Source organism: Zalophus californianus, chromosome 11, assembly GCF_009762305.2.
Source record: "Zalophus californianus isolate mZalCal1 chromosome 11, mZalCal1.pri.v2, whole genome shotgun sequence".
NCBI classification, from domain to species: domain Eukaryota; kingdom Metazoa; phylum Chordata; class Mammalia; order Carnivora; family Otariidae; genus Zalophus; species Zalophus californianus.
This window is the reverse complement of record NC_045605.1, coordinates 55,751,659-55,771,865: the sequence shown is the minus strand read 5'-3', so window position 1 is coordinate 55,771,865 and position 20,207 is coordinate 55,751,659. Positions and strand designations below refer to the sequence as shown.

The following is a 20,207-nucleotide window of genomic DNA, read 5'->3' as shown; positions in this document are numbered from 1 at the left end:
CGAATTCAGTTTTGAAACATGTCAGAATATCATAATATTAAAGCCTGGAATGTCAAGGGGCTTCAGAGTTTTTAATTGTGCCACTCTTGCCAGCATTGTCTCTAGTTTTCAAAGAAAGTGGCTATCTGTCTTTAACTACTGTTCTCTTAAACTCCTTCCCCATAAGCCAGACGTTTATAGGATACTGTGTGAGTTTCTATGTGAGGGTAAAGATTTTTTTTTTTTTTGCCGGTGCCCTGCATACCAAAGGATGTGAGGGCCAAGGCAGTTTCGTTAGTATCATGTTAGATTTCTCAGGAAAGGGGCTGGAGCAAGGTTTCTACCCTCCCTTGCCATCCTTAATCTAAATAGAGAAGCGATTCTTCCATTGAAATTTAGGTACTCCAGGGAAGCCCTGCAATAAGACGTTTACAAAAATCTGTAAAATTCAGTTTAGATGATTTGTGCAACTAATGCATATTTACATCCTCATTACTAAGCAAATAGGAATTTTTGATCTAATTCTAACATAATTTTTCACTCACTTAAAAAAAGTTTGAGCATGTTTGCATGAGTAGAAATTTGGAAGATTTACAGATCTTTTTAAAAGTTGCAGTTGTATCTTTTGCACTGCAAATTCTGTCTTTTCAATAGCAAATATTCATGTGTTTCAAATTATTGATCTTCCATAATTTCTGCCACCATTTAAACAATGCACCAGGTAAGTGTAGACATCACTTTATTTGTGTGTAAACAATCACCTAGCAAATTTACTGGTGATGTTCTAATAAAATGATAGCAAAATAGGAGTAAGCCAAGAAGACACTAAATAGCTTTTAGAATTTTTTCCTTTGACAGTTAGCCATAGCCCACTTCTGTTTCTCTTTTCTTGTTTATACCATTCTCTGTTTCAGAACTAGTGTCAAATTGGAGATGATGTGATAACAAATTTATGGAGTTAATTGGGGTTTTAGGAACTCTTCTTTCCCTTGTTTTAGGTAGGACTGGTCAAACAGTTTGTACATTTCTCATAGTAACCCAACTAGATTCATCAGCTCCTAGAAATTCCTTTCTGAACTGAATGTAAATCCTTCTCAAGTTGTAAAGTAATTTATTTGTTCCATTCAGTGAAAGTTGGTAGTAATTAGACAACGGTGCCCAATTAGTATAAATCAAAGGCAAATGTTAGACATAAAACCCTTTTGAAAAGTTTTATACTTTCTACTTGTGGTGTGGCACATGTCAGTAGTATGATGTATGCTTGTTGAAGGAAACATTTAGTGGCTGTGTGACCTTAGGGAAGTTATTTAACCTCTCAGTGACTCAGTTTCTCCATCCACAAAATGGAGATAATAATATTACCAATTTCATAGGATTATTGAGAGAATTATGAGTTAACACATAGAAAATGTTTAAAACAGTGCCTGACATAGAAAAAGTGTTTAGTTGATGTTAACTACCATCACCATCATCATTCCATTATCCACTAACAAGGGCTTTTGTGTATGCTATCTAAATATGAAGAATCAGTGGACATTTCGAGTCTTAAGCCCTAGATTGGGTTATAGAATTTTTGGTTTGGAAAAGTTGCAGAAATATTTCTGATTTAGTGAAGAGATTGATTAATTGATTCTGGGTAAATTTTAAACCTTGACATTAATCATCAGGAGAAGTGATGTAAATGTGGAGCCAAATCAAGAGAAGTGACAAAATTGTCTTTTCATATTTCAACCATATTTCAGTTGGATTCCTGGGATAAAATTTACTCAAGTTTAGATAGAGAAACAGAATAGTGTCTGCTTAGCAGGATAGTTCCATGGCCTCAGATATTTCTTAGAATGAAGAGTGATATAAGTAAAATTAAAGTAGTAGTCACAGGTTTCTTCCAGTGACCTCAGACCTAGTCTATTTTTTAACAGGAAGGATACTAATGTAACACATCGTCAGTGACACATGCAGTGATATATATACAGCCCTCTTCTCTCCCTCTGTACTTAGTCTCCCTCGTTTACTGCCTCAGTTTCCCTTGTTTGAAAGCCTTAGAACCTCTGGCCATGCAGGCAGTTAGATCATTTTTGCAAAGGTTCAGTGAATTCTGTCCTCAATTATTAAAGAAAATCTAATTTAAAAATTACGAGTACTTTTTACCTTTTTAGTTGAATTACAAAATTAAGTTCTAAAAGTTAGTAGATGTACTAGTTTTCATTAGCAATGCCAGATTTAAACTAATGAAAATAATGCCAATATTTAGAAAGCATAGGAAAATTTTTCATAGTTTCAATTGTGTTAATTATAAGATTTATATTATAGAATAAAATGTGTAAGAACTTAAGTGTGTGTGAAATCCCTTAAATTCTGATAATTACTCATAATTTTGATTTTGCTTGCTTAAAATAAAGCCTCTCTTATTCACTCAGGATACTTTTTATAATTTAAAAAGTTATATTTGTTTGATAAAATAGTTGACTCATTTTTAGTGATTGAGAACCCTTGTAGCAGCATTTTCTTTTTTGTTTAGTATGTCTGGACCTAATAGCTCTTCAGAATGGTCCATTGAGGGTCGTCGCTTGGTTCCACTGATGCCCCGGTTGGTTCCCCAAACTGCCTTCACTGTAACAGCTAACGCTGTTGCCAATGCAGCTATCCAGCACAATGCATCTCTTCCAGTGCCTGCAGAAACAGGAAGCAAGGAAGGTGAGTAGAAAACTACTTCTTTGTGTAGAGATGACTTTTCTCAGATTCTTCAAGGAAAGGTGTCCTGTTTTCATCTGTTTCATCTGTTTTAATCCCAGTGTATGAAGGTTACAAAACACAGTGAGCAACTCTTATTTTGAAACTAGAAACTGGCAAGTTTTTAGTCTCAGCCAAAACTAAATCTCCCTTTTCAAAGTGTGAATTCTGTTAATCACAAAATGGGAAAAAGCCTTCTTGGAGTGAATTTTTGATACCAGTGTATCTTGTTAGAACTGGATAAAAGGCCTTAATGGGTGACATGGAAAATAAATGATGGAAGTTATTTACCTGCTGGAGAAAGATGCCTAACTGATTATTTAGACAATAAAACTCTGTTTTATCTTCTGGAATCTATGGTATACGGTGCTTCTCTGTTCTAGTCAGCGTTCTGAATCCATTAGGGATTACCTGGCAGAAGAGAAGGCTTTTTTATTGTTATTTAATCTAGTAATTGACACGTGCTTTAAAAATACTTGAATTCTCTTGAGGTTGCCAAGAGTAATATTAAATTTGAGAGTGCATGTTTGGATTGATTCTAGTAGCTTAGTTTGGTGTTGCTTGAAAACAACCCTGAAAATTATGAAGTTGTCAGATTACTTTGGGGAATTGTCATTTCTTGATTATCGGTGGGTCGTGGAGCAGAATGAGACACTCTTCATGCATGCCAGCTCTATTTTAGGCTGAAGGAAGCTATATTTAGAGAGAGACAGGTACCAAGGTACAAATTTGGCCTCCACTCAGTTCCTGTTTCCTTTGTTGTAGGAGAGGTATCTTTCTTCTCTTCCCACTCTTACCTTTTCTGTCCACCAACTGTCTGGTAGAGGGAAAAGAATATAGGATTTCCAATAGTCAAATCTGTGTTTGAGTCCTAGTTAGCCATTTCCTAGCTATGTGACCTCCAGCAGCTCTTAGCTTCTGTGAACCCTAGGTTCCTCATCTTTAAAAGGAGGATGTAGTGCTGTGAGAGTTAGTGCTAATATATGGAAAGGATTTAGCATAGTGCATGGTACTCAGTAAATGGTGCATTATGAACTATTCTTGCTTCTTGTTGTTATTCAAGAAGTTGACATATAATGTTGTCATTACTTTAGCTGAGTTATTGTTGCACTGCTTGGATGGCGAGTGACTAATAAGTTGTTTTATAATAAAGTAACCTTGCTGTGGTTCCCCCCCCCCAGTAGCCAAGTTGGAAATTGCTATGGTTAGGGAAAAATTATGCATCACTCCATCATTGGTGCTTCATCAATACTGCATCAGTATTAAAAGGGAATACAAGTATGTGCCTTTTGTCTAACTCCTGCCATGAATGAAAAATTATTTTCATTTTTCTTCGTATAGTTTTAAACTTGATTTCTTTGTAATTGTGCTCTTCTCCATTGGCAATGTCACCGGTAGACCAGCTGTTAAATACTTGAGGAAAACCCAGTGAAGTGATGATTTTCAGGAAGGGTTATTAATACCTTTTAACTTAATGGACCTAGTAATGGCCTCTAACTTCTGATCACATGAAAATGTTAAAATTGGCCTGCAGTAAAAAAATTATTTTTATGTATATGCGTGGACAGTTTTGGTGAAAGTTAACAGCAAACTTTTTTATCGTTCCTTCAGTAGTGGTTTGCTATTCCTACACAAGTACCACGTCAACCCCAACCTCTACCCCTGTTCCAAGTGGCAGCATAGCAACGGTTAAGTCTCCAAGACCTGCCAGTCCTGCCTCCAATGTAGTTGTCTTGCCAAGTGGAAGTACTGTTTATGTCAAAAGTAAGTGATATTCTCAGTGTTATCAGGGCCATCTTGGCTAAATGCTGCAACATAGGCTCTGATTAGATCTGCCTTCCTGGATTAAATCATCGGTCCACTGGCTATTAGCAGTGGTTAGTTTTTGAAGGTTGTAAATTCTTTTCTTTACACGTGACTAGGTATATATTGCTTTTTAATCAGTTCTGGGGGTTGAGAAATTACTTCTTTTTTGTTCTCTGTGGGAAATCTGCCTTGAACAGTGCTATCTTCCAAGTATTCACTTGTTTTCATTGTCATGGACTAGAAATGTGAATGGAAACTGAAGAAATGTGCTTATGTGATTTATTCAGTGTTTACTCCTATAAGTGTAATCTTTATAATGTTTTTTAAAAAATTATTTATATAGCATATCATCCAACTGTTATTTTCAGTGATACATTCTAGAAAGTCCATCTTTTATATTTCTAGTTAACTACAAGCCTTTGAAGTTTATTTGCAGTTTTTAGCCCCTTGATTCTATCCTGTGAAACAGTTTAATGTCTAGGTCATTTTTTGGTTTTAGTGTCTGTTATGTCAATATTGTTTTGCTTTTGTTATCAGCTGGAGATTATTAATACTTGATTTTCATTTTTCTCAATATAGTTATAAACTTGATTTCTTTGTAACTTTTAGAGGTAGAGTTTGCTGTTTTAGGAATGATTTTAAGTCATTGTCGGCCTTATTTAAATTAAAGTCTAAAAACTGAAGGTGGTATAAGGAGATATATTTTATTAACAATTCTGTGAGTTATGCTGTATACTTTTTTTTTGTCTGCTCTGTAGAGATTTCCTATGAATGTTGCAAGGATTTATGTTTCTCACTTGATTTAAAAAAAAAAGTCTACAAAAATAGTTGAGGCATAAAGAAAAAGCTAAGAATCTGGAACTATTAAGTTTATATCTGATTTCTGTAGATTTAATCGCTTCTCGGCCTTTTGGCTAAGATCAAGTGATTTCTGTAGATTTAGCCAAGGTGACTGTAAGAGATCTATTTTTTTATTTTATTTTATTTTATTTTTATCTATTTATTTGACAGAGAGAGAGACACAGCGAGAGAGGGAACACAAGCAGGGGGAGTGGGAGGAGGAGAAGCAGGCCTTCCACCGAGCAGGGAGCCCGACATGGGGCTCGATCCCAGGACGCTGGGATCATGACCTGAGCCGAAGGCAGCCGCTTAACCGACTGAGCCACTCAGGCGCCCCAAGAGATCTATTTTTTTAAATTCTTTTTTTTAAGTTTTTTTTTCTTTTAGTAATCTCAACACCCAACATGGGGCTTGAACTCACGACCCTAAGATTGAGAGTCGTATGTTCTTCCGTCTGAGCCTGTCAGGCACCCTGTGATTTATTTATTTATTTTTTTTGATATTTTTTTAAAACATTGAAAGTGAATCCCAAACCCGAGGAACCTTTAAACATAAAATGTAGTTTAAAATAATAGGAAGTTTATTGCTTTTTTCTCAGAAGTCACACAGGCAACATTAGTTTGGGATATAATCATTCATCAGTCTAGCTTCATATGTGCAAGGCACTGTACTGGGGAAACAAACCAATAAGTCTTAGTCATTTGCCCTCTGGGAGGCCGTTAATAATGGGAGATGTGCAGACCGGCAGCCGCATTGCCATGGGGTAAGTGATACAGAAGAGAATATACAAAGTGCTTAAGCTCAGAGATGTGGATTAGTTTTGCTTAGAGGAGTAAAAGGAGAGTGTCACTGAGGAGATGGTTTGCAGGCTGATGAAGAGTTCGTTGTTGGTAGGCAGTATTCCCCAAAGAACAATAGTGTTTGGAGACTGGTTGTATAGAATATGTTAAGGTGACTTTGGGGAATCGTGAGCAGTTCAGTGTACTGGGATTATAAGGGTGCACAGGGTTGGGTAGAGTAGGGTATAATTGACCCTTGAGCAATGTGGGGCATAGGGATGCTGACTCCCTGTGCAGTCGAAAATCTGCATATAACTTGACTCCCCAAAAACTTAACTACTAATAGTCTATAGTGGACCAGAAGTCTTCCTGATAACGTAAGCAGTTGACTAACACATATTTTGTATATGTATTATATGCTGTATTCATACAATAAAGTAAGCTAGAAAAAAGAAAATGTTACAAAGAAAATCATAAGAGGAAAGAGAAACATTTATAGTAATATACTGTATTTATCGGAAAAAATACACGTATTAGTGGACCTGCACAGTTCAAACTTGTGTTTGAAGGTCAGCTGTATTGTGTTCTTGGAAAGCTGTAAAACCTTGAATGATGTAGTAATGATTTAAGTGCCTCATCTTGTAGGGAGATAAAAACTACTTAAGGATTTAAGGCAAGGTATTGACATAATTAGATATGAGATTCTGTAACTGGCAGTAGGATGGAGGGTAGAAGGAAGCATGGACATCTTTTAGGAGGTTGCTAAAGTACAGGCAGGAGATAAGAAGGCCTGACATAGCCACAGGGTTAAAGAAAGGAGGAAAGGCATTCAGAGAAAACTTCTGAGGGAGGATTGATAGGACTTACTGTTTGGGCATGAGGCAAAGGGAGAGGTCAAGGATGGCTGATGACACAAAGATTTAAAATGAAGTATAAAATGCAGGGTTAGATTGTGATAAATACAACAGAACTGTCATTGCCTTTCAGGTGTTAGCTGTTCAGATGAAGATGAAAAACCCAGAAAACGAAGGCGAACAAATTCTTCTAGCTCCTCCCCCGTTGTCCTAAAGGAAGTTCCAAAGGCTGTTGTTCCGGTCTCAAAGACGATCACTGTGCCTGTGAGTGGCAGTCCCAAGATGAGCAACATCATGCAGAGCATTGCCAACTCCTTACCACCCCACATGTCTCCTGTGAAAATAACCTTCACCAAACCATCAACACAGACGACAAACACAACAACACAGAAGGTATGTGAAGGAGGGAGTCTCTGTCTGCCAATTGCCGTTTCCATCTCTTTCAGTCAGTATGATTCAGATTTAACAAACATTGCCTGAGTGTTTACTATGTGCTTGGCATTATGCTGGGAATGATCAGGTCTCTTACTTTAATTCTGCACAGAAAGCTTTGGGATAGGTATTATTAATTCACTTTTTGTAGATGAGGCCAGAGATGCCAAATGACTTGCCTAATGTCACGTAGCCAGATCTCATACTTCTAAGACTTTTGTTCTATTTTATTATTGTAATGCCATTTGGGAAAAAACTAAAATATAAAATTTTTTTTAACCTGTATATGGATAACTTTACCTTTTCCTAAAGGTAAAAAAGTAGGTAAAAAAAAAAAAGGTAAAAAAAAAAGTAAAAAAAGTTCCTAAAAAAACTCAGTTTCTACTTTGCCAGAGTAACAAAGTTGTCAGAAGTGGGTGTTTTATAGAAGACAGGAAGGATATGATTAAGTGAATAATTACTGTTGCCTTCTTTTTTTATTCTTTGTATGCTACCATTAGTTCTTTCCTAAACTTTTCTCAGTATGTTCAAATCATCAGTATTCTGTCAGTTGTATATTATTAGAACCCTCTAACTTTCCACACTAATATGGATGTTGATGGCACCCTAGGCTTGTTGCATACCTGTATTTCTGGGGTCTCCCTTCACTAGCATGCTGGTATTCCTCTTTCATTTATTTACTCATTTGCTGGAACATCCTCTGGTAGCTTCTTGGTGTAGGTGTGGATGGAAGGTAAATTTTTTGATACCTTGTGTAGTGGACTGAAAATGTCTTTATTTTATTCTCCCACTTTCTTGATGGTTTAGGTAAAGTATTTTTTAGGTTGGATGTAATTTTCCCTGAGAATTTTGAATATATTGCTCCATTGGCTGTTGCCTTCAGTATTGCTTTTGAGAAGCCCAATGACATTTTAATTTCCTCCTTTTCTCTTTGAAAACTCTTGGTAACTTTCAGAGTTCTGAAATTTCAAGGTAATTTTTCTTGGTGTGGGTCTTTATTTTATCCATTGGTGCACACTCAGTGGTCACTTTCACTCTAGACACTCATGTCCTTCAGTTCTAGGAAATTTCTTGAATTATTTCCTAGATGTTTCTCTGTTCTCTCTTTTTGGATCAACTATTTAGGATGCTGAACTGCCTGGATTGATCCTTTTGCCTGTCTTTTCTCACTCCCATTTTCCGTTTGTTTGCATTTTCTTTCTACTGTAATACAGTGGTTAAAAGCCTGGGTTTTTGGAGCTAGACTTCTGAATTTGAATCTCAGTTTTTGCCACTTACTAGTTTTGTGACTTTGGGGAAACTAAATCCTGGAATTAAGTTTTCTCATGAAAAATGGAAAACAATCTATAAGGTTTTGGGGTATAAATAAATGAGATAATAAATATAAAACTGTTAGAATAGAGCCTAGCACATAGTAAATGCTCTGTAAGTATTATTTTGTCTATCCTTTCATGTTATCCTTCACTACTTTTCTGGATTTGTCATTTTTGCTATCATACTTTAAATTTCTGGTAATTCTTTCTTGATCTCTGAAAGTTCCTTTTTTTAAAAAAAAAAAAAACAGCATCCTGTTCTTTCATAAAATCACTATATTCTGATGATATCCATGACTTTTTTTGATGTTTTATTCTTTCATGTTTTCTCTCCTACCTGTAAGTTCCTTTTATCTATTTGTTTTGATCTGTTTCATTTTAGAGTTTTCTTGAATCCTGTCTGTCTATCTGCTTATATATGAATATGGGCCCTAAAAGCTGACAGAAAGCTGTCTGTGTAGAGTGGGGCATGTTGGCTGGTGACTTTCATTGTAGGTTGACCTAGCTGGGCTGTTTTCTTGAGAAAAACCCACTACCCCTTTACCTCTATCAGTTATCACTCTCATTAGGGCTTTATCATGGACTCGTCAGATTTCCTCAGAGAAGAATTTTCCAGTCTCCTGCTTAGAGTAGTTAGCTAGTCTGCCAGTATTTGGGGAGTAAATGGAGGGAACGGGCTGGATAGTCTTCAGTATATACTTCACTTAACCCCTCTGTAGCACAGCACTCAGCTCCCTCCACCCAGTGTTAGCAAATTCCCTTGGATTCAGCCTCTCCCTCAAGAGAATAAATGCCTAGTCTTCCTTTAGGGTGGGGGAGGATAGCTGTAGATATAAATGCTGCTTAAATAGATTTTCAACTAATTTTCCTCTCTCTAGTGCCACCTTTACTCCCACTTAAGACATGTCTCAAGCTCTTAATTCATGAGTCTTTCTGGGGTTCTCTGGTTTCCACTTTCGAGGTTATGCTTGATTGATTACTACTTCTCTGTTTTACAAAACTTTACAGCTGTTACCTTCTTTTCATTTTGACCTTAGGGGTTCACATGCCTCTTCCCCTTTAAAAAAAATTCCTTCATACCATTTTAGAGGGATTTGGGGGAAGGATTGGAGGTACCTCCTTATCTTTAGCCAGTGATCTTTCCCACCTTTGAACCTCAGATACACAGTAACGTTCATTTAAAGAAGCTCCCTGGGTTTCCTGGAAAAATGTCATTACATGATACATGAGAAATTATTTTCTTAGTAAACCGTAAGTGATAATGAGCTGATATGTGGAATATAATTCTATTTTCAGTTTTAGGATGAAGCATTATGGTATCGTGTTAAAATCAAGCAAGAATTTTTGTAGTCAAAGAGGCCTGGGTTGGAACCCTGGCTCTTCCACTATGACCTGAGATAAATTAGTCTCTCTAAATCTGTTTTCCCATCAGTGAGATGAGAATAATGTGAATCTTAAAAAGTTACTGTGAGGATTAAATGAGACTGGGTATTTTATTTTATTTTATTTACTTTTTTAAAGATTTATTTATTTATTTGACAGAGAGACACAACGAGAGAGGGAACACAAGCAGGGGGGGTGGGAGAGGGAGAAGCAGGCTTCCCACTGAGCAGGGAGCCCGATGCAGGGCTGGATCCCAGGACCCCGGGATCATGACCTGAGCCGAAGGCAGACGCTTAACGACTGAGCCCCCCCAGGCGCCCCAAGACTGGGTATTTTAAAGTACAGCAATAGGTGTATGCTCAAGAAAATGTTAGCTCCCTTTCCTTGCTGGTATTTTATCTAAGACAGTGTTTTATTTATTTGCACTGTTGAGAATGAGCTCCTCCAAAATGAATTCATCAGTTAACTGAAGCTTACCCCTTAATATATAGAAATTAACTATTTTTGATGACTTTTTAAATGTTACAGTGAATATGATTTTTGCATCTGTACTTGATGACTCCAAGGTAACCCTTCTGAATATCACTTGTCACATAATATTATAATATAGTTATTGCTTTCTAGACTAGCCCTGTATTAAGTGTTATCAGCCTGCTATACTCTATGAGTTTATAAGTCTACTTACTGTAATTTTTTACTGCCTTTTTTTTTTTGCTGGGACTTACTTATCTGTAATTCTTCTGTCTTCCCCCTTCTCATCTACTCTTTTAATTTGGTATTTGAGAAATAGTGTAGCAAAGTCAAACTAAAAGAGCACCCATCTCCCATCCATGTCTTTCTCTTCCCTTACTCGTTTTATTTTTACTCATTATACTTATAACTGGTTAACATCGTATTATATATTTATTCATTTCCTATTTCTCCCATAGAGTATATATGTTGCTGAGGGTAAAGACTTCATCTCATTCATCACTGTATTGCCTAGTATTTAGAATAGTTCATGACACATAGAAGGTGTTAATTAATGTTTGTTGAATGAATGAATGAAAAAATGAATAAATAGATCTGATCCCTGTTCTGACTCTGTCACCTCTCTTGAACCTCAGTTTCCTTATAAAACAAAGATCATAGTACTTCCCAGAGTTATCAGGATAATTACATGAGATGATTCATGGAGAGTACTTAACATAGTGCATATGATGAATGCTTAGTAAATGTCACCTAACATTATTAACTTTAGAATCTTCTTTGGTAGACATATATACAAATACCTATAAAAGATGGAAGGTTCACCTGTAAGTGAAGTTGGCGTTTTTTGTTTTGTTTTGATTCAATGACTTTATCATATCTTTATTTTTGTTTTTTCTTCGGAATTGCCAATTGAGAATGGATACTCGAGGTTGTCAGATATATGATGCTTATAAGAGGGCATATTTATCTCCAAGGTCATATGAACCACACCAGGAGATTCCAAGCTCAGAACCTTAGATTTGTCCTACTGTACAGAAAAAATAAACATTTAAAACAAATTAAATTAGAAATAAGACTCATTCATTCCACAAATATTTACTGAGTATCTACTATGTTCCAGAGGCAAAAGTATACTACTCCTTTATTTCATGTGTACCCAATGCCATTGGTTTTGTTACTTCTTGGACAAGCTGAGTATGGTAGCACTAACAGATCTTCTTTGGGATTTTTGTCTTTTGTTTTACTTCTGCTGGGTTATTGGACTTCTTTGAAATCTCTGTAAGGCTGTTTTCATTATTGCATTCACCTTGGATTTCTCACAAATCCTATGTAAGTCAACTTAGGAATTATTTTAGGTAAATGACTTTTACATTAAGTATAATTATTTATGAATTTGTGGACTTGATTCAAATTCAAATAGGTCATATATTTTCAGGGTAGACAAATTTCCACCTATGTTAATGTGGTGCCTTCATTTTAAGTATAACATTGGTACAGCACTTATATGAACAAAGCAACAAAATACAGCTTTATGCTTTCACGTGCTTGATTGATATTTTTCATTTTATCCTTAGGGTGCAAGTCCCAGCACTCTTAAGGAGTTTTTGTGAGTGCTAGAAGGTCAGTAATTTGAATTATGGCCTGAATAAACACTGTTTGGTTCACTTGGTTTCAAAATACCTTTATTTCCCCTGTTGTAATTCGTAACTTTAAAGTACAAGTAAATTTTCTTTAAGGTGGATCTCTAATTTTGGATAACCCCTTTTCAGATCAGAAATCAACGTGCAGACTGAAATCTTAAAATATATTTTATCATTTGTATCTGTAGCCTAAAACATGCTCTTAAAGACTTCTATATTTATTTTGCTGAAATTTTGTCTTAATGTGAGAAGCCTACATAGATACTCTAGTTTTAATATTGGAAATAATTGACACAAGTGTGAATGCTTCCCCTTCCTTTGCCCATGACAGACATTGTTAATTGACTGTGGCATACTTTCCTGCCAAGCCTTGGTGAATCCTTATCTGTGTCACAGAGTCCTTATAAATGCTGCTCCAGGAAGCTACTACTATGAGTTCAGAATTGGCAAATGTGAAACCTAATTGCCATTATCACTATAATTGGTTTGACTGTGGTAGTAGCTATGAGTTCTTTGGATTCTCAGGGGTATCAGAATTTGGGAAAAAGATATATAACATTATAAAAGATATATAACATTTTTTAATGAAACAAAAAAAGAATACATAAAATATATTTCCAGATTGAATTGATCTATAACACCTTTACCGAATAGTAATAGTAATCTAATAACTACTGTTTGTTGACTGCCAAATATTGACCACCTGCTATGTGCCTAGCACTATGTTAGATGCTTCACATCATTATCTCATTCAATCCTTGTAGTGATTTGGAAGGTAGGTATTATTATCCCTATTTTATAGATGAAAATTGGAGTCCAGAGATTTTAACCTGTCCAGGGGCCTGACATTTGTCAGTGGCCCAAGCAAAATTAAGCTCAGGTTCGACTCTTAAACTTCTGGTCTTTTTACCATATTGGTCTACTACTTCTCAGTTTATATGATGGCTTATGATTGTTTTTGTAAGAACGCTATATAGGTATTTGCTGATCGAGTCTATCTAGAAATATGCTGGTCAACTTTATATAGATGTTTGCTGGTCAAGACTTAGATATCTCTCTTGACTTGTCAAATAATTAACAAACTAAAGTAGTGGATATGTAGTTACATCTTATAATTCACCATGACACTGCAAATATATAATAATGATGATATAGTCAAAATAATGATGATATAGTCATCCTTGAGATGTTGGTACTGAGTGCGGACATACTCAGTAAAATTTGACCAACCGATTTAACATCAGGCCTTCTTTAGGACTAATGTGAAACTGAAAAAGAATTTCTCCCTTAATTTCTTTGGATTTTTCAAAACAATTTTCTGCCCTAGATAGGTAGAGGTAATTTTGGTGAAAGAAGAAAAAGAAATTCTGCTCTGTTTTGGGTATCACCATACCACCATTATACCCACCTGGAATAAAACTGTGATATTATAGGTTTGTAAATGATTTTTGTGTTCTCAGCTGTAAAATGGGGATAATAATTGTGTCTGTGTCAGAGAATTTTGGGGAGATCTAAATTTATCCAGTGCACATTAGCTCTAGGAATTCATCTTGATTATGTTATTTTCCTTAGGCCTACCATTTCCCTACATCAACAAGTCCTATTGACTCTACCTCTTAATAGAATCTGCATGTGATCACTTCTCTTTATTTCCACTACTAACACTCCAGTCCAAGCAGCCTCTATCATTTCTTGCCTGCTCTACTGCAATAGTTTCTTTACTAGTCTCACTGCTCCCATTCTTGCCACTCACCACATAGCAGCTAGAATGATCTTTTAAAATATAAATCAAATTTTGTTGTTTCCCCACTTAAAACCTTCCTATGGCTTCCTATTGTACTTAGTATAAAATTTAAATCCTTTACTGTGGCTTATAAATATGATCTGGCCTCTCCTTACTTTGCAAGCCCCTCCTTGCTCTATATGCTTTTTGCTACACCAGCTTGCTTTCTGTTTTTAAATACATCAGGCTGATTCCAACTGTAGATCCTTTGCTCTGTCCTGTTCTTTCTCATCTGAAATTCTTTGCCTCCCTATATCTTCTATACTTTTCTAGCCATATGGGCTGCCTTTGAAGTCTCTTTCCTGCTGCTTTTTTCCCCTCCATTCCCTGTATCAAGCTATGAGCAAGTCCTGTTGGTTTTACCTTTAAGTATATTCAGAATCTGTTTACTTTTCACCACTCATGCTATAAACACTTTGAACACAATTATCTCTGCTTGCTTTACTCCAGGAGCATCCTGATTTGTCTCCCTGTTTTTACTACCTCTGCCCTACTGTACACTTTTCATCTAGCAGACAGAGTGATGCTTTTTAAAAGTATTTTTTAGAATAGTTTTAGATTTACAGAAAAATTGAGAAGATAGTACAGAAAGTTCTCACATACCCTACACTCAGTTTCCACTGTTCTTAACATTTTATATTACTATCGTACTTTGCTATAATTAATGAACTAGTATTGATGCGTTAAGATTAACTAAAGTCTGTGGTTTATTCAGATTTCTTTACCCATTGTCTTTCTCTGTTCCGGGATACCACATTACATTTACTTGTCATGTCTTCTTAGGTTCCTCTTGGCTGTGAAAGTTTCTCAAGACTTCTCTTGTGTTTGGCAGTTTTAAAGAATACTGGTCAGATATTTTGTAGGCTGCTCCACTATTGGAATTTGTCGGATGTTTTTCTCCTGATTAAACTAGGTTTGGGGTTTTTAGAAGGAAGACCACATTGATAAAGTGACATTTTCATCATATCATATCAAGGGTATATAGCATCAACATGATCTTACATCATCTAGTCCCCCATTACTTCCCCGATTCTGTCTCCTACTACTATTTCCTAAATTCCAATCCCATTTATTAGGTCCTTGAAGTTTATTGAAGATACCAAGCTTACTTCTGCCTGAGGGCCTTTTTATTTGCTGCTTTCTGTGCCATTGGATGCACTTCCTCAAGGTGGCAATATGGTTCATACCCCTGCTTCTAGTTTCTGCTCAAATGTTACCTTATCAGAAAGATTTTCATTGAATACTATATAAAAAAATAACACAGTACTCCCAATATTCTTTATTTCCTACCCTGCTTTGTTGTCTCTTCCATTTATCTCTATATGACATATATTTACTTTTCTAATTTGTTTATTGTTTCCCTCCCCACCTATTAGAATTTAGCTCCCTGCAAGTGTGAACTTTGTCTGCTTTGTTCATTCCTCTATCCCCAGCATCTAGAACCATGCCTGGCACATAGTAGATGCTCAACAAATATTTATAAATGAATGATTATCCAAATTACTTTCTAGAAAGATTGTGCCCATTATACTCCCTAAGCAGTATATTGAAATGCTTATTTCACTGTATCTTATACAGCATTGAACATTGTTTTTAAAAATATTTGGTTGGTAAAAGTTGTTTCTTTTAAACACATTTTGATGATTACTAGTAAAGGAAAGCTTACGCATATTTTTAGTTGTGTATTTCTCTTTGATGGATTGTTTCTTCATATTTCCTAAGCTATTTTTGGATTATATATAACTGAGTCTAGATACATTAGTAGTATAGTGGGTTCATGAAAATAACTTACTTTTCCTCCCTTAGGTTATTATAGTGACCACATCACCAAGTTCAACCTTCGTGCCCAACATTCTCTCCAAATCCCATAACTATGCAGCAGTCACTAAGCTTGTACCAACATCAGTCATTGCTTCCACAACCCAGAAGCCACCAGTGGTTATAACTGCTTCGCAGTCCTCCCTGGTCAGTAGTAGCAGCAGTGGCAGCAGCAGTTCTACACCGTCACCTATTCCCAGTACAGTTGCAGTGACAGCTGTGGTATCTTCCACACCATCTGTGGTCATGTCAACAGTAGCACAAGGTGAGTGGTGATCCGCCATGTAATTCTGTACCTGTGGTAGATGGGGAGTTTGAAGAAAACCATCTGGGTGTATTTTTCGGCTTTGGGTATGAAGATCCCTGCTTTTTATATCAGAAATTACCACTCCCCTTCCCCCAGTCTGAGAATGTCAAGATAGTGGGTTACTTAGTTTTCCCATATTAACAGGCTTACTCCAAGATTTATCTTTTCCAAATGCATAGTACCTAATCACCTAGTAGGCAATTAATATTTACAAAATGTACGTTAACCCTATTAACAGATTTCAAAGGCATATGCAAATATCTTGAATATAATGAAATGTTTGTTTGTTTATTTATTTATTTATTTATTAAAAATTTTTAAGTAATCTACACCAAACATGGTGCTTGAACTTACAGCCCTGAGATCAAGAGTCGCAAGAGTCACATACTCTACTGACTGAGCCAGCCAGGCCCCCCTAATGAAATTCTTAAATGAGGAACTTGAAATTACAATTGACTTTTGAGCAACATAGGGGTTAGGGGCACTGACCCCTGGCACAGTTGAAAATCCACATATAACTTTTGACTCCCCCAGAACTCAACTACTAATAGCCTACTTTGACCAGAAGCATTACCAGTAACAATCGATATATTTTGTATGTTGTATCCATCCTATACCGTATTCTTATAATCAAGTAAGCTAGAGAAAAGAAAATGTTACTAAAATCGTAAGGAAGAGAAAATACATTTCTCATACTGTACTGTATTTATTGAATAAATCTGTGTATGAATGGACCCATGCAGTTCAAAGCTGTGTCGTTTGAGTCAGCCATATTTTACCCACGGTTCTTAGGGGAAACATTAAGTATACAACCTCTTCAGAGTAAGTTACCCAATGATAAGAAGCAGGAGGAAGAGGATGATTTCAAGGACATGTCATTCACCTTTTCTTCAGTCTCCCTAAGTTTTTCTGTATTGGTGGATGATGGGAGATATTAAGAGGAACTAAGGCTGAACTGAAGAACAGTCACTGCTTAGTAATTCCAGAGGAAAGGAAATGTGGAAATCTCAGTTCCATGTTAGCCTAAATAAGCTTAGCTCTCTTCCATATGCTCATGTTCCTCCCTGTGAAGGCAGATAGCACACTGTCAGAAATCTTCTTAGTGTTGGTGAGCCTTAAGATGAGGATGGGAGAGAAGTATGTGCTGTACAGAAATCATACTCATGGTTGTAGTCTATCAGAGGGAGCGTAGAGACAATAGAACACGACTTAGTTTTCATTGAATTGTACTTGAACAGTACATAGCTAAACATAGAGTGGGACTTGAAAGTATCCTAGTTTATGAACTAGGAGTGAACACAAGCACTAGAATAGGAAAACACAAGTATTTTTCACCATTGTTTTCGTAATGTTTAGTGTGTTCTGTGTAACTGTGTAGGCAAGGAAGAGGCTACGTAGATGCGACGCCGTCAGTATTCCTTTACTCTACAGCCCTGATGCTGGGATGTGAAAGCATCTGTCATTATTTTCTGGCTCTAATACCTATTTATTTATTTATTTATTTATTTATTTTAAAGATTTTATTTATTTGACAGAGAGAGACACAGCGAGAGAGGGAACACAAGCAGGGGGAGTGGGAGAGGGAGAAGCAGGCCTCCCGCGGAGCAGGGAGCCCGATGCGGGGCTCGATCCCAGGACCCTGGGATCATGACCTGAGCCGAAGGCAGACGCTTAACGACTGAGCCACCCAGGCGCCCCTCTAATACCTATTTAATGTCTCAATCAAGGACAAGAAAATAGGGGGCTTGAAATTTGCTTTTATTTGTTACTTTAAGTAATTAAAAAAAAATTCTAACTTTTCTATTTGCACAGCAGTAAACTATAATACAGTATTAGTAAAAATAGAAATAATTTTTATACAGAAAGTCTGTTGAAAATGTTGATTGCAAACATGATCCAAATTCACCATTTTAAAATTTGAAGGTGAGAGAAGGAAAGGCCACCTCTCTCCTTACCTGAGTGAACCCTGTATCAAAACTATCATCCAGTGATAACTATTTTTCCCTTTCAGTACTCATCACACAGTTTGTTGAAGTTTATTGAACTCTTAGAAAGATTACTGTTCTGGGTGCCTGGGTGGCTCAGTTGGTTAAGCAACTGCCTTCGGGCTCAGGTCATGATCCCGGAGTACCAGGATCAAGTCCCGCATCGGGCTCCCTGCTCAGTGGGGAGTCTGCTTCTCCCTCTGACCCTACCCGCTCTTGTGCTCTCTCTCTCTCAAATAAATAAAATAAAATCTTTAAAAAAAAAAAAAGATTACTGTTCTTCCAAAGGAAGATGTTATTACTTGAGATAAAAGGGGTATTTCTCTTGGCTACTAATGAAATATCTTTTTTTTTTTTTTAAGATTTTCTTTATTTGAGAGAGAGAGCACAAGCAGAGGTAGGGTCAGAGGGAGAAGCAGACTCCTTGCTGAGCAGGGAGCCCAATGCAGTGACCTGAGCTGAAAGCAGATGCTTAACGGACTGAGCCACCCAGGCGCCCCACTACTAATGAAATATCTTTAGGCAAAATGAATATTCCATTCTTCTGTTTTTCACACTATTTTTTCTAGGTATTCTCTGAAACTTGGGAATTTAGGGCTTCCCTATTTTCTCCTTTGCTTCTTAGTATCCTGTATCTTTTTGAGCTTCAAGTAGTTATAGGGGCACTGAACAAGATATCTCAGAGATTTCTTGGAAATTCACTGGAATTCAATAGAGCATGAGAGCTATAATAATAAACTCATGAATGCAGAAACTCAGGGAAACTATATGATTCTGTTGAGTCTTTGTTTGAGACATTTAATTTAGCTATTATATTAATGCTAAAAAAAATTAAGGCAATTCCTTTTAAAAAAGATAAATGTTAGTGGAAGCGGTAATATGCAGACCAGAATTGTCATTCTGCCTGTAGGGCTCCTGTAGCAGCTTCTGTGTGGCTAACTGGGGGAGAAGGGCATTCATTGTGGGCTTTGTTGGGACTAGAGATAGGCTGTTTCAGAGTTCATGTATCTGTCTCTGGTTATTCTTGTAGGGGCAGCTGGTGTTAGAGGGGAAGAGTCTTAATGGCAGTAACTTGGTAGGTGATTCCATGTTTATAAGTATAGAGATGGTTCCAAAGGTAACGGGGGGGGTGTATGGTTGGCTCATGCTGTGGGAAGGAAAAGGAACCCCTTAATATGTCGAGTATGGGAATTCTTAAAATTCTACCGATTAGAATGGTTATTCTGAGTTTGTCATCTGAAAGTTTAAAAGATGATGTAGGGGCACCTGGGTGGCTCAGTCAGTTAAACGGCTGCCTTCGGCTCAGGTTGTGATCTCGGGGTCCTGGGATTGAGCCCCATATCAGGCTCCCTGCTCAGGGGAGAGTCTACTTCTCCTCCCTCTGCTGCTCCCCCTGCTTGTGCTCTCTTGCTTGCGCTTCTCTCTCTCAAATAAATGAATAAAATCTTTAAAAAATAAAAGTTTGAAGGATGATTTAAAGCATTTTTTATTATGGAAAATTCCAATCATATGTAAGTAGAGAGACCAGTAAAATGAACCCCCATGAGCCCATTGCCCAGCTTCAGGGATGGTCAGTCTTGTTTTATCTATACCTACTATTTCCTTCCACACACCTTTGACCTGGAATGTTTGGAAGCAGATCCCAGATATTATATAATTTCAGCTATAAATACTTCAGTATGTATCCCTAAAAAAAAGATCACAACTCACAATGCCACTATCACCTAGAATTTTTAATGATAATTTCTTGATATAATAAAATAATTCAGTTCCTATCAAAGGTTCCTTGATCATGCATTAAAAAAAATTTTTTTAAAGTGGGATCCAAAGTCCACACATTGATTGATATGGTTATGTCTTTTTTAACTTAAGAAGTCTCTCTTCCTTTTCTTTTTTTTTTCTTTGCAATTTATTTGTTGAAGAAATCCATCATTTTTCATGAAATTTTCCCATAGTCTAGTTTTTACTGATTTTTATCCCCATGGTGTGGTTTTACAAGTTCTCCTGTTCCATATATTTCCATAAAACTGGTAGTTAAATCAAGAAGCTTGATCAGATTTAAGTCTGATTGTTTTTGGAGATGGGGG

The 20,207-nt window shown here is 36.6% G+C and overlaps 1 protein-coding gene across 9 annotated transcripts in view; it reads left to right on the top strand.

The window, feature by feature from the left end:
* Nucleotides 1-20,207, top strand: part of EMSY (EMSY transcriptional repressor, BRCA2 interacting) — a 95,940-nt gene that overhangs the window by 13,324 nt on the left and 62,409 nt on the right. For 5 of the 9 annotated variants that reach the window (XM_027579060.2, XM_027579063.1, XM_027579067.1 and 2 more), the window contains 4 exons: nt 2,498-2,673; nt 4,321-4,473; nt 7,122-7,381; nt 15,817-16,093. In XM_027579060.2, the coding sequence (XP_027434861.1) occupies nt 2,498-2,673; nt 4,321-4,473; nt 7,122-7,381; nt 15,817-16,093 (866 nt within the window). The remainder of the gene's footprint in view (nt 1-2,497; nt 2,674-4,320; nt 4,474-7,121; nt 7,382-15,816; nt 16,094-20,207) is intronic. The other 4 variants (XM_027579065.1, XM_027579062.1, XM_027579066.2 and 1 more) reach the window with 2 other exon arrangements.